This window comes from Drosophila virilis, chromosome X, assembly GCF_030788295.1.
Source record: "Drosophila virilis strain 15010-1051.87 chromosome X, Dvir_AGI_RSII-ME, whole genome shotgun sequence".
NCBI lineage: Eukaryota > Metazoa > Arthropoda > Insecta > Diptera > Drosophilidae > Drosophila > Drosophila virilis.
In genome coordinates this window covers 16,427,930-16,441,496 of record NC_091543.1, presented here as the reverse complement: position 1 = coordinate 16,441,496, position 13,567 = coordinate 16,427,930, and the positions used below count along the sequence as shown (strand labels likewise).

The 13,567-nt window shown below is 40.2% G+C and overlaps 2 protein-coding genes across 3 annotated transcripts; one reads left to right on the top strand and one right to left on the bottom strand.

Moving 5' to 3' along the window:
- Positions 1–842: 842 nt before the first annotated feature.
- Gs2 (glutamine synthetase 2) lies at positions 843–8,611 on the bottom strand. Of its 2 annotated transcripts, none has more exons than XM_015169127.3 (5): positions 8,313–8,611; positions 6,095–6,267; positions 2,141–2,481; positions 1,889–2,080; positions 843–1,829 (listed from the first exon to the last, which is right to left on the bottom strand). In XM_015169127.3, exons 1-5 carry the CDS (start codon positions 8,321–8,323, stop codon positions 1,437–1,439), a joined length of 1,110 nt encoding a protein of 369 aa, XP_015024613.1. In that variant the 5' UTR covers positions 8,324–8,611; the 3' UTR covers positions 843–1,436. The 2 variants fall into 2 exon arrangements, with proteins under 2 accessions (XP_015024613.1, XP_002058979.1); XM_002058943.4 differs by lacking the exon at positions 8,313–8,611 and adding an exon at positions 6,444–6,583 and having other exon boundaries at positions 6,095–6,279.
- A 4,028-nt stretch (positions 8,612–12,639) lies between these two features.
- On the top strand, positions 12,640–13,443 carry LOC6635440 (uncharacterized). Its single transcript, XM_002058944.1, has one exon. It carries the CDS (start codon positions 12,640–12,642, stop codon positions 13,441–13,443), a length of 804 nt encoding a protein of 267 aa, XP_002058980.1.
- Positions 13,444–13,567: the final 124 nt, after the last annotated feature.

The window sequence follows — 13,567 nt, the reverse complement described above, 5'->3', positions numbered from 1 at the left end:
GTTTATTTGAGATTCAAACAAGGCTGCAAACTGGTTTGCAACCAAACCAACACGCATTTTAAACTTTATAAAATGTTTTACAGCGCGGCGAATCTTAAACCAAGTCAGTTCTCCAAACGAGACAAATCTATTGCCGAAAAAAAGGAGTCAAGTGCGAGATTCAGGGTCAAAGTACAAAGAACTTTGGCTCCAATCATTGGATACAACTTTGGTAGATGTCAGATAATATTAAGCCAGCATTTGTTTATGAAAATATTTATGGTTTGCCATATTTTCAGTACAACCGGCTATACGAAACTGAAAATTAAAATATATGCAAAATGTTTAATATATAAGAGCAAGTCAGAAGCAAAACCTGGACTCAGCTTCAAGAACCGAAGAGAGCTGGTTAGAATCGTTAGAATCCTAGTTCCTAGCATTTAATATAGTTTTTACTCGAATAAATTTTCGGGGTTTTCGTGCTCAGTAGCATTTTAGGACCTGAATCGAGTTCTTCTGAATTTTCTCTTGATGGGATTTGAATGCGTGCCAAAATAAAAATCTTGCAAAAACCAAGAATCCTTCAGTTGGCATAAATTGGCCAGAACTGAGCAGATTGTCTTGCTTGAACCGAAATCCGGTATTAAAATCTAGACTGATTGTCTAAAGTCTAGAGTATACAACTTTCAGCAAAAAAAGGAAATTTGTTAAATTCTTAAACAAAATATTAGAGTCAACCATTTTTTCGAAACAAATCGAAAGGCAATTTTTCTGTCAAATATCGTTGCCAAAAAAAAAAAAAAAAATCAAATTATTGGAAAAACCAGTTTCCAGTTTTCCAACGCTTCAATAAAATGCCAGCATTTGAATTTTTTTTCGTGCATTTACTTAACTAAGGAGTATATGTATGTACGTATGTTTGTATGCGTATATATAGGTATTGATATTTTAGGTAATTAATTAATGTTTAAATAATATCATTAATAGTTATGTTTCCCTCCGGTAGCCGGAACGTTGTCTTCTCTGTTTTGCTACCCATCGGTTCTCGGTTCATCATGTTCAGCTTGGTGGGGTTTGGTGGGTGGGTGGGTGGTGTACTTGTTAATGTTGTTGTGGACCCTTCAATGGGCAACAATCGATCGCTTTAAACCTACTTCTTCAACGTGCTCCGTTAATCTCTATAACCTAACAACAATGTTTAACAACAAAAAAAAGCTCTTTATGCATATATATATATATATCTTTAACATCTGCTTAAATGGTCTCGTTTAGAACTGGACCGAACAATAAAAAAAAAAAAAAAAATCTACGTTGGGTACACATTGTATAGTAAATGTTTTGATTGTGTCTGGCTACGCCTATGCTTACTCCGCCTGGGATTGCGGCGGGTCCGGGTCAGGTGAACAACATCGAGCTCCGCTAGATTTGGAGATGCAGATGCAGATGCGGCTGGTGTTCTACTCGTCCAAGCAGATGGTGCGCAGAATGGCCTCCACAACCGAATACGGATCGCAATTGGAGCTGGGGCGTCGATCCTCAAAGTAGCCCTTGCCGTCGTCGTTAACGCCGCGAGGTATGCGTATGCTGCAGCCGCGATTGGCGACACCGGCGCTGAAATCGTTGATTGAGCTCGTCTCGTGCTTGCCGGTCAGACGGCGTGCATTGTCCTGGCCCTGTTTGGGATCGTAGGCGCGAATGTGTCGGTCGTGGCACTTGGATAGCTTGGCGACGGCCTTCTCGATTTCTCGTATGCCGCCGTCCTCGCGCATCACCTTTGTGGACACGTTGGTGTGGGCGCCCGCACCATTCCAGTCACCCGGCATCGGCTTGGGGTCCAGGGTGGCCACAATCTGTATCGTATGGTCTTGCTATAGGCTTTGAGCTGTTTGCTAAGGGTGCAACGACTTACGCCAAACTCCTCGGAGATGCGATGCAAAAGGAATCGCGACATCCATAGATCGTCGCCAATCGATATGCCCAGGCAGGGGCCCACCTGGAATTCCCACTGAGCGGGCATCACCTCCGCATTGGTGCCGGACACCTTGACGCCTGCATAGAGACAGGCACGGTAATGGGCATCGACAATGTCGCGTGCATAGACCTGGCAATTGGCATCCGATTAGTTGAAGTCCCGAAGTCACGTTTCAGTCAATCCACTCACCTTATTGGCACCCACGCCGCAATAGTAGGGACCCTGTGGTCCTGGGAAACCGTTCTTGGGCCAGCCAAGTGGATAGCCATCGAAGTCAAGGAACGTGTACTCCTGTTCAATGCCAAACCAAGGCTCCTCGTCGATGCACTTGTTCACCACCTCCAGGCAAGATTTGCGCTTGTTGGTGGCCGTCGGTGTGCCATCGAACTTGTAGGTATCGCACATGACCAAAATGTTGTTGCCACGCCGGAAGGGATCCTTATAGATGGCCACCGGATACAGATAGGTGTCCGAGTTGCTGCCCTCCGCCTGATAGCAAGAGCTGCCATCGTAATTCCAAACGGGCAATTCTAAAGCATCAGACAATAGGATAGGGTATTAAATCATTGTGCTCGAACTGTGGAACTGTGTGCGGTCAACAATTGGCCTCGTATGTCAATTTGCACTAGAAATGCGATACTCTAATTAATTAGCGTTAATTGGTTTCCGTTTTCAGTTTGCACTTGCGCCACTTTCACGCCTGCCAACAACAATAACAATGACAAAAAACAATAACAGCAACAACAACAAGAACAAAGAGAACAACAACCGAGACAATAAGTGCCATTTCCTGTCTCGTAAAAGCCTTAAATCCGCATATTACTGTCATTTCTAATATGCATATTCTTATATATTATTATGTATATTACATTGTATATCATCATATTCTATTATAAAATGCAACTTAAATTAGTTATTGCGCACTTGTGCATTAAATTTCACAACCACAACAACAACAACAACTCGACCCAACCCTGTACATCAGCATTGTCTGTCGTGAACCTGCCAAACAACAACTGCCGGAAAACTTGCATTGCATTTAAATCGTCCCCAACTGAGCTACACTACTTGCTGATCCGATCCGTTCGTTGTCGATCGCGTGTCTCGTCGTGACACGACTAACATCAAGCACGACACAGCTCGTGCTCGTAACTTGATGAAAATTACACTCAAAAAAATGCTATTGCTATACTTTTGGAAATCCCAAAAACTATGTAATATTAAGTATGTTCAATCCATTTTTGTAAAGCTAGGTTAAGATGCTCAGGCAAAGTGAATATTCTAGAGAAAGTGTATTATCAAAATGAGGTCAGATAATGTTTTCTAAGAATTGAATGTATAGTCTGTCCGAGTTTATAGCTTGGAGCAGACAACAAATTTATATATTGTATGTGGGTTTGGCATTTGTCAAAATACATATATAAATTCTCTTTTGTTTGATAATTAAACTAATCCAAAATTATTTTTATAGAATATATATATATGCTTATAATGCGTAATTAAATATTAATTAATTTATTATATATTATTTATATAAAGTTTTTCGATTTAATTAATGCGCGAATAAAACAATAATTACAATTAATATATAAATTGATAAATGGAATTGCTTATCATTATTATTATTATTTATATTGAACAAGTGAAGAAATTACATTTAATTCATGCGGCTCGTGACACGCGCTCATCTCTATTTTTTATTTATTTTTCTTACCGGTATTAAATAGTTGGCATACTCTGGCAGTCTACCCGCTTGTTTCTAGCTTGGCGAATTTCTTTAATAACAAAACAAAAAACGCAAAAAAAAAAAAATAATAATAATAAAGTCAACGAGCGGGCAGCGGGGTGGACACGGGGGTGGGCACGGGCTAAAATGTGTTATTAAAGTTGGTAATAGAAAAGTTCTATTATTAGAGCCGACTGCCGTAGCTATCAGAGCGTCAGCTGTTACCTTGGGCAAGCGTTTTCATTTACAATCTCGTGCCTCACGCTTGCTCCAAGCCCCCTTGGCCAGCTGAGCCCCCCTACCCACCCAGCCGCAGCTCTGATATCGCCGCGGGCCAGGTGCCATATAGACCCCATAGACTTGATAAACAGCCTGAAGTTAAATCGTTGTCAAGGGCTGGCGCCCGACCGAGCGCCAAGGATGAGCCAAATTGGCCAATGTTGGATTTGTTATGCATTTGTGGCCAATTTGCCATTGCGATTGCCATTCGATATGCAAATGGGGCCCTTTAATGCCATTTGAAACCAAATGCATATCCATAATTAATGAGTATCATTTGCCTCAATTGCGGCGCTCATTGAATTTGCGCATTGCAATTACTTGGGTAATTGCTTGGAGCTTGGAACTGGCCAGGTAAAACCCCGCCAAATCGCTTGGCCAATTGCTTTGGTACATATATATTTTCAAGTTCAGCATATATATGTATATGGCTGACGCCCACACGGATCGTGCTGCTGCTCTATTCCCAGCCAGATTCAGGCACGCGTCGCCGGCGTGTGCGGTCGGTAACAATATTACGCATACGCCGCATACGCCAGCTGCCAGATGTCGCCTGTGCTTTTCGCATTGCGAACTGTGTGGAAACGTGTTGGCACATTTCACACCTATCTGTCTGCATCTGTAGCTCAACGTAAATACATATACACATATACAGATGTACATATATTTATCTATGCACACATATGTGGCCTGCATAGACACAGTTATCAGCAGAGATTCTTAATTAGGAATTGTGCACAATTTAGTCTTGTGTTGTGCCCGATTAATAATGAGCACACACAACAAAAAATATATATGACGAACAAAAAAAAAAAAAAAGAAAAAACATAAAATTAATTAATAATCTATTAACACATAAGTAGCAAGAGCATAAGGCACCAAAAAAAATAAACAAAGTCATTAAACAAAGTATTAAAACATTTGTTAAATGTGGCGCAAATGTCTAAAGAAGGAACTATATGTATTTAATCAATTCTCTCGTATTATTATTGTTGCTGCTGTTGTTGCTGTTGTTGTTGTTATTGTTGTTGCATATTGTATTTAATTGTTGCTGCACTTCCGAGTTAAAATGATTTGCACATATTTGTTGCGCTTTTGTTTAATTACAAGTGCCTAACCTGTCTTTAAACTATATTTAGAAATATAATATGCATGTATTATACGAAATTGTACATTATAATATATATATATATATACATATATGTATCAATTTCCATTGAAACAATAAATTGTAGTGCACATTGCGCATACGTCGCGTTATCCGGCACATGAAAATCTTCTTAAATTGGGGGTATTTTTTTTTTTCAAAACCCGATCTCTAGTCGACGGACACGCGCCATGTCTAATTGCGGTCATATACTATATAAACTAATATAATTGTGACTGCTCGGCAAACACATTAAAGCGTAATCAATTATCAGCGTGAAACCCCTTTTAAGTTGTACGCCTTTATGAACGGAATCGCACTATCAAAAAGTCTGTACTCAAAATTCAACGTCTATAAACTGTGCCACAATAAACGTTTGTGCGCCAACTTCCGAGCCGAACTGTTGCCCCAGACGTTGGGCTCGTGCCAGGCCAAAGGTCAAAGTTTCTACTATTCGGGAAGTGCAGTGGGTATTGCTCTTGTTGAGATAGATAAATAGATATAGATATGGGTATGCAGGCCTGACGAGATTTTATCCTGCGGAAGTGATACATAGTAGATATTGTTGATTGATTGTTTTCTTGATTTCAACAGGAAGCTAAGAAGGTATTCACCCCACATAGACTTTCTATTGGAAACGAAATGTACCCAGCACGGCTGTGCTTGTGTTGATTTGCTCGTTTCAGGCAGTCTCCATATATGTATGGCTTAGCCGTTAATCTCTTCTAAGCAGTCCCTGGAGAAGAATAGTGCAACTGATATAAATCAGACAGACTAGCCAGACAGACGGGCTGACATGCTGACAGGCACTCAGAGCTGCCAGTAGAAAACTATGTTAAGCCACTTGGCAGATGATTAGATTAGCCGGAGAGCGAGGCCAGGTCCGGGTGCGAGACCACGGTGCCAGTGCCAGTGTCTAGGTCGCATCTTGCGTGGGAATCAATTTCTTTTCATTTTTTTTTTCATTGTTTTGTTTTTCGTATGTGCTTACCCTTTGGGCTTGATGGTATAAAGTCGAGTGTACGATCCTTGCAGCGCAGATCCTCGCCAGTGCCGTCGATCCACACGTACGTGGCCTGCACAATGTTCTCCTCTAGCGGCAGGGTCAGATAACGGTCCAGAATGGTCTTGTTGATGCGCGCATTGGGCGAGTCTTCCAGAATTCTAGAGGACATACTGGGGGGTTTAATGTGGGGCGCCGGGCCAGGATTTGGTATATTGTGTGTGCGTGTGTGTGTGTGTGTGTGTGTGTATGTGTGTGTGTGAATGAAAGTGAAATGGAAAGTAAACAGTTAGCTTTGTCCCACGATTTCAATGCACTCGTTAAGTTATCTGCGCACCTGTTCTTTTTTTTTTACTGTTGCCTTTTTTCTATAGTATTGTAATCGTTTTGTTCGTAAGGAACTTTTATTGGAATGCTTGAGTTAATATTTGCTGCGCGCGTAAACGTTACTGGAACACGACTAAGCTGGAATGCGTTATTCCAACTCAATTTATAACGACAAACTAAAACCCAAACGAGCGCAGCAACAAATTGTTATTACTGCTACTACTTACAACAAACTGAGCAGACAGCCGGCGGACGCAGCAGCAGCAGCAGCAACAACAACAACATTCAATAAAATTATAAAAAAAAAAGCACACACAAAAACAAAAACAAAAACAAAAGCAAATGCTGTTGATGTCGTCAACGCAGCAGCAGCGACTGAGGCAGAGGTCGCAACGCGCCTACAACCCACCGTCGCCGTCGCCGTCGCCGTCGCTGTTGCCGTCGCCGTCTCTGCTGCTGCCGCTGTCGCTGCTTGCTACGCGCTGACGGACAGCGCATGCGCTCCTCTGCTCGCTTGTTTGTCTTCTTCTTCTGGCTGCTGCATGATCGAGAAACGGCAAAAGTCCCGGTTGCGCTTAGAGGTGCGCACGTGTCGTATACGATACGTTTACGATACGATTACGCTATTTTGATTTACGATCAATTTCAGCGCATGTATTTCAGATTTCTGTTTTTTGTTTTTGGATTTTGAAGAGAACACTTTTATTTAGCATACATTTTGGGATGGCATTGCCAACGAGTTTGATCTATATTGTCAACAAGTTTTTACAACTCCATTTCTTTCAGTGTAGTCATGAAAGTATGCTAACCCAAAAGAAAGCAACGACAGAATCAAAATGAATTCTGTACACGTTTTGAATTTACAGTTAATTTATTACACGATATACATATTTACGACACGCGCTCATCTCTAAATCCGATGCCGGCATAGATAACAACAGAACGTCAACTTTTTGCGATATGCAACGTCATTGCTATCGGCTGATGTCGGACGTTACATACATACATAGACTTGTGTGTATGTCATCTCTAGCTCTATTTGCATGACTACCATTTCCCTACGTGCGGAAATCTATATGCCGGCATATAACTAGCGGTGTTCCCATGGATATATGTAGATGAACGAGTGCTCTCTATTTGGGTCTGATTATTTGATTCCGTATGATTATCTTGGTGCGAATGATTCTGTTTTAAGTGAATCTACGAATTACCCGGGAATTGAATACAGACTACTTTGACCAAAAAAAAAAAAAAGAAGATGAATCGTTCAAACTTAAACATATTTATGATGTATGTATACTTGTATGTACGTGTTATATGATTATATTATTTGTGACTTTTTCTTTCTAGGAGAATGGATTAGTTTCTATAAAAGTAATTGAGATAAAAGGCAATTTTCAAGCTCACATACATTTCATAGACATTCAGAATCCCATGTAATGATGCTTTAACTGATTTTATTGAAAATCCAAATTCGATATTCAAGAAATTATAAATAATGTGAACACTCAAAAAAAAATCTTAACGATATTTTAGAAAATTGTTGAGCAACTTGTATTTCTTGCTGTAGAAGATATAATTCTCTGAATGAGTTAAACCTGATTTAAGATGTAAAGTTTTCTATTTTGAAACTAAGAATATATTTTCTTAAATTCTAGTAGTAAGACCCAAGCGGTTGACTTCTATCAACAATTGAGGTAATAACTTTGAGAATCCTGTTAAATCGGAAATATTTGATTTTTAAGCAATTTAGTTGTCATTTCAATTTGTTTTGATTTAAATGTCTCTGAATATTATGCACCGGCTGATGTATGAATGTGTGTGTGTGTGTGTGTGTGTGTGTTAAGGTTCTACTATTTTTAGAAGCATTCCCACTTACGATGAATGCATGTTGCATAAAGTTGGTAGATATCTGTATTGGTAATTCTTATCTTGCACCGTTAATTGGCCAAAAATTGCGTATTTCGAAGTTGATATTATTTGGTTTTGTTTTTGTTGTTGTTGAGTAACATGCGCGTAGAAAATAAAGTTCAACGAGCAGTTATAATGATTGCGATCTTGACGATCTACTTTTGGTCGAAACGAAAATCCGAATCCGTTAACTGGTTATGGCCGAGCACGATATGTCGGGATTTCGAGTACTTGAGTTCGATTTGGTTTCTATAATAAAAATGCTGAGTCGTCTGCGCGCGGAATCGAGAGACGATGGCGATTTTCTTGACGGACTGCGCACTTATAGCGTCGATTGATCAGCTTTTATACATGTCGACCGCTCGGCTTCGGACGTGGACAGCAGCTGGGGCGGCGGTGCGATGCGGGGCTCTTGATTATATTTATGACGTCTGAAAATAACAGATAGACCTACAATGTGCTAATTACCCATTCAAGATTCTCGCACTTTGGGTTTGGCGCTGATTGCTTAATTGTCTCGTGTATGCCAACATATTTACATAGAGTATACATATGTATATATCGGAGGCCCAAGATAGGGCTAAAGAATCTTTTGACTACGCTCTCAACGTTTCCAAGGGCAATCGATTATCAATGAAAATATATTCCAATCCCAAACTTCGTTACAATGGATGCATTATAATCCACCAAAGTTTTCAATTTCAAACAATGAAAAGGGTTCTTTGGCATTTGACCTGCACGCTCTTCTCACTTGAACTTATCGTCGCTTCTCTCTCGCAAGGTTCAGCAGTTGTTTTAAGGTCAAAACACAATTATTTGACAGTTTTGTGCACGCGCCGTTTGCATTACAAATTAATCTGGAAGTCAAACAAACACCAAGAATAACGTTTGTCCGGCAACCTAAAAATAAACGCAAATAAAGGCAGCCAGACGACTGGACAAATGTTCGAAATAAAAATACTTAATTTTATTTAAACGCTTAATGAACAATTAACATAAAAACTTTTACACGGTGAGAAAATTGTGTGGAAAAAACAATACAACAAGAACTAAATGGAAAGAATCATTTTTCAATTTTAACTAAAATCGAAAATCGAAATAGTGATACGTTTTGCAAATTCACGTTTAGCCGTGAAATGGGCTCAGCCAACATATGTGAAATCGTTTTCGCAGGCAATTCGACTATTTGGGCGACGCTCATATGCAATCTCTTTTTTAAAATTTCAACCGTCAAACATATTGAAGCTGTATTTGTTTGAAGAATTTTCACAAACGATTTTGTTCAAGCTAAATGAGAACATTTTCTCAATGTTTTTCTCTCAGTGCATGTATAGATAGAAAAGAGACAACAAGTGCAAATTATTTTTTCTATTGATCGATTGCCGACCGTCAGCTGCTGCTCGTTTCCCCTTCCTCGTTCCTCGTTCTACGTACGACATACCACACTTCCACGTTCGACGTCTCACGTTCCAGCCGTTCACTAGTTTTCGGCACTCGGTTCACGTGAATCGCGCATGCGTCCGTCGGCATTTTTGTCTGGCCATTTTTACGAGCTTTTTGGCAAATGTATTGAGACTCCATAGAACTGAGCCGAGCTGAACTGCTTTTCATTTCGATCGGCGGTGTGGGGGCCATAAACCTGGTCGCAAACTTTGATCTCTGATAGCATTTAGCCCTGGCTGCATGCGTAATACTCTGTACAGAATGGTCAGGACAAGTAAATGAAAAAAAATAAATTCTTGATAATTATGTGGTCGGTGCTGGTGGCCAGTGGCAACGATAACCAAAACACGAACTAGGTGAAGGCAGCTGAGGTGGTCGCTCGATCCCACGCGGCGTATGAGTAATTGAGGCAGGCCATTTGAAGAGGTCTGGCGCGCAGCTTGTTTATGGGCCAAATACAAGATTTACGAGCCGGCGAGCCCGACGACTGTCGATTGTTTTAATTTCACAGCGCAGAGCAATTGAGACTTTCCGAATATTCGCAAATTATAAAAGAACAGCAAATAAATGTTCCAATTAAAAATGCCTGCTTAATTGTTATTCATCAAATGGCAATTTATGGAGCGGCATTCGCATTCGACAGACTGCGTATATATCGCAAAAATTATATAATACGCACATCTAACACACACACACACACACATACTGGCATATATTAGACAGATGCATACATACACACAAATATGTCTTTTTGCTCATGAGCACAAAAGCAAACTTTGACGTACTATCATAAAAATAAAAATCGATTCTTTGAATTCTTATGCTTATCTGATATTTCTATACCTTTTTTCGTATTGAAGGACCGCGGTACTGACTGGTCCGGAAAATTAAATATAACTGCCAATGTTTCCTGCTCAAAACAATTCGACTAGCAGATATCCTCTATTGATTGGACATATATATGCCAAACATCAAGGCATGACTTCAAAGTAAATCAATTGGCATAAAGTAGAAGTTTGTTGTTGTTGGTCAAATCAAATGAAAATATGTATTCTGCTGCCTGTAACACTTGCAACTGTTGCAGCACTTTTAATAATTGCAGGGTATATTAATACCATATCGTATATAATACCATATCTGTATGCAATATGAAAGCCTTGGGCTGCTCGTATCATTTGCAACTGTTGCAGCAACCCTCTTTTAGCAATTTTTTGATAATTGCAGGGTATATGGTATTAATAAACGCGACACTTTTATATGAGCCCCCCAATTGTCGCGTCCAACTCTATTAAACAATTTATGCTTTAAACAGCTGAATTGCTTAACTTCTTTATGGGTGCGCACAGTCAGGTCCCGCACGCGTATTTATTCTATAATAAACTTATCTAATAGTCATGTGCATTGCGGTGACAGCACCCAGCACCAAGTATATCCCACACTGTGCCCACAATATTATCATGAACACTAACTAGCCTGTCAAGGGCGCGCACACACACGCACACAAGAATATATATAAAAAATATTCAAAAAAAAAAAAAAAAAAGGGCTTGATCTCGTGATCGGGTATGGGCTACACTGTCCAGCAGTCGGTACTCCCGCTTTCAATTTGATGAGCCGCCGGTTGAGTCCACATTAAAAACAATGCCCAGTCATCATCATCCGACGTAGTCAATTGACTACGCGGCTTGCTTCAATTTGTTGTAATTGGATTGCGTGTGACTCTTCTTCTCGTTGTTGTTGGTGTTGTTGTTGTTGTTGCTGCCGTTGCAGCCGGGGGTCAGGTGCTAGTTTCAGTGCCAGTGCCAGTGCCAGTGCCAGAGACAGTTGCCCCAACTGCTGGCTAGCTGCGATTTAGTAATAACCACAAAATGGAACAATTTCTGAACCTTCAATTAGCGTTGATTCAATTTGCAAAAATACTCGCCTAATTCTGGCTTGCCAGAGTCGAGCCCATCAAAAACTGGCCAATTTTGCAGTTTATATAACTTTTGCTTTTAGTTTCCACTTTTTTTTCCCTCCCAATATTTTAATACACTTATTTAGTTCTTGCATCAGCGTAAATCGCTAACACCCACAACATTTGCCACTTGACATAATGACAGCCACATTTGAGAAGCTCAATTGCTGAATATTCCAGCTGGCAGATATATATTATATATATATTTTAGTTTTTAATATACTTTAGTATTTACTATATTTATGTATGTATATATATTTTTTTTTTGAATTTTTCAATTACTTTTATAGACTTGCGATTGCTCCTTCGCTCCAAATTTCAATTTATTAGAGTTCAAATATAGCCCGCAAATTCTATATGAAAATATGTACGATAGGCAATATTTTTAGTAGAACGGGCAATTTAAAAATGTATACTAATTAATCTGAAAAGTTTTGAATATTTAGGCAAGACAAGCCTTATGCGCATCGATATGAATGCCCAAATTATTGAATAAATTATTAATTTTATAAACTATTCTGTGGTGGTTCGAGAAGAAATGCGACCTTATCACGTCTGTTACTGGGCTTGCGCCGAGTAGTAGTTTGGCGTGCTATCAAAATCGGCCACAGAGAGATTATTAATTGAAAATGATTAACTATTAATCAATAATTAGAGTGGTTGACTAGGTTTGAATGCTTTAAATGTGCAAGGCGAAAATGAATTGAAGTAGGCTGGCATTTGGAATTTTCGCTGTCATAATAATATTCCACGCGGTTCTGTGCAGTCAGAAAGCATTTATCAAAATTGTCTCAAACTAATTCTCACACATTTTGTATATTACCCAAGGCACGCATATTGATAAATTGAAGAAAACGTTTGAGATAGGTAAATCACAATCCAATATCAAACTAGAATGTCGAACAGCCGCATATTGAGCGCCGAGGAAGAGCTGCAGCTGGATGTCTGGCTCACGATCAAACAGATCAATCTCAACAATCGCACACGTCGCAATCTCTGCGATGTGGCCAATGTTGCGAAGCTGTTCAAGGAGCTTGATTACAAGCTGGTGGAGGCACACAATTACTTTTCGCACAGCAGCCTGTCCTTGAAGCTGCAGAACTGGGAGACATTCAATCTGTTGGTGCTGCGCAAGATGGGCATGACTCTGTCACGGCAGGCGCTCGAGGATCTGGCCACGGGTCATCTCGGTGCCATCAAATCGCTGCTCTACCAACTGATGTGTGCGGAGCGCAATGGGATCAGGCTACGTGCCGGCTCGCGCACCTGTCTGACAGGCACTGGCACTGGGATTGGGACCGGCACCGATGTTGAGATGCCGGATGAATCGATCCCGATCCACACGAAGGTTGTGCACAGCTGTGATCCGCAGTCGTTTCTTGATGCCAAGTATGAGGAGCTGATGCGCGAGAGCAACCAGATGGACAACTATATTAGTTCAATAACTGACAGGATTAAGCATCTGGAATCCGTCAAGCTGATCAAAGAGGATCGCATCAATTGCCTCATTGAGAATCTGGCCCTGCTTTCGGTCCGCACGCTAACCATGCAAATTCTGTGTAGAAATCCCAAATGGAAACAGAAACAGCTGCAAAAGCTGCAGCAGAAGCTGGATATAAGGCTCAAGAAAAAGCAGCTAAAAAGGCAACAGAAAAAACTACACAAAAAACAGCTAAAAGAAACAATGGCTTTGAAATAAATTCACATTATGTCGGCTTGAATATGTTTGCCTCTTCCGTATTTCAAATATTTTTAGCTGAATATCTTGAAATACTCGAAAAAAAACATTGCGAATTTACTCGCTGTGGCTTAAATTTTTCCCA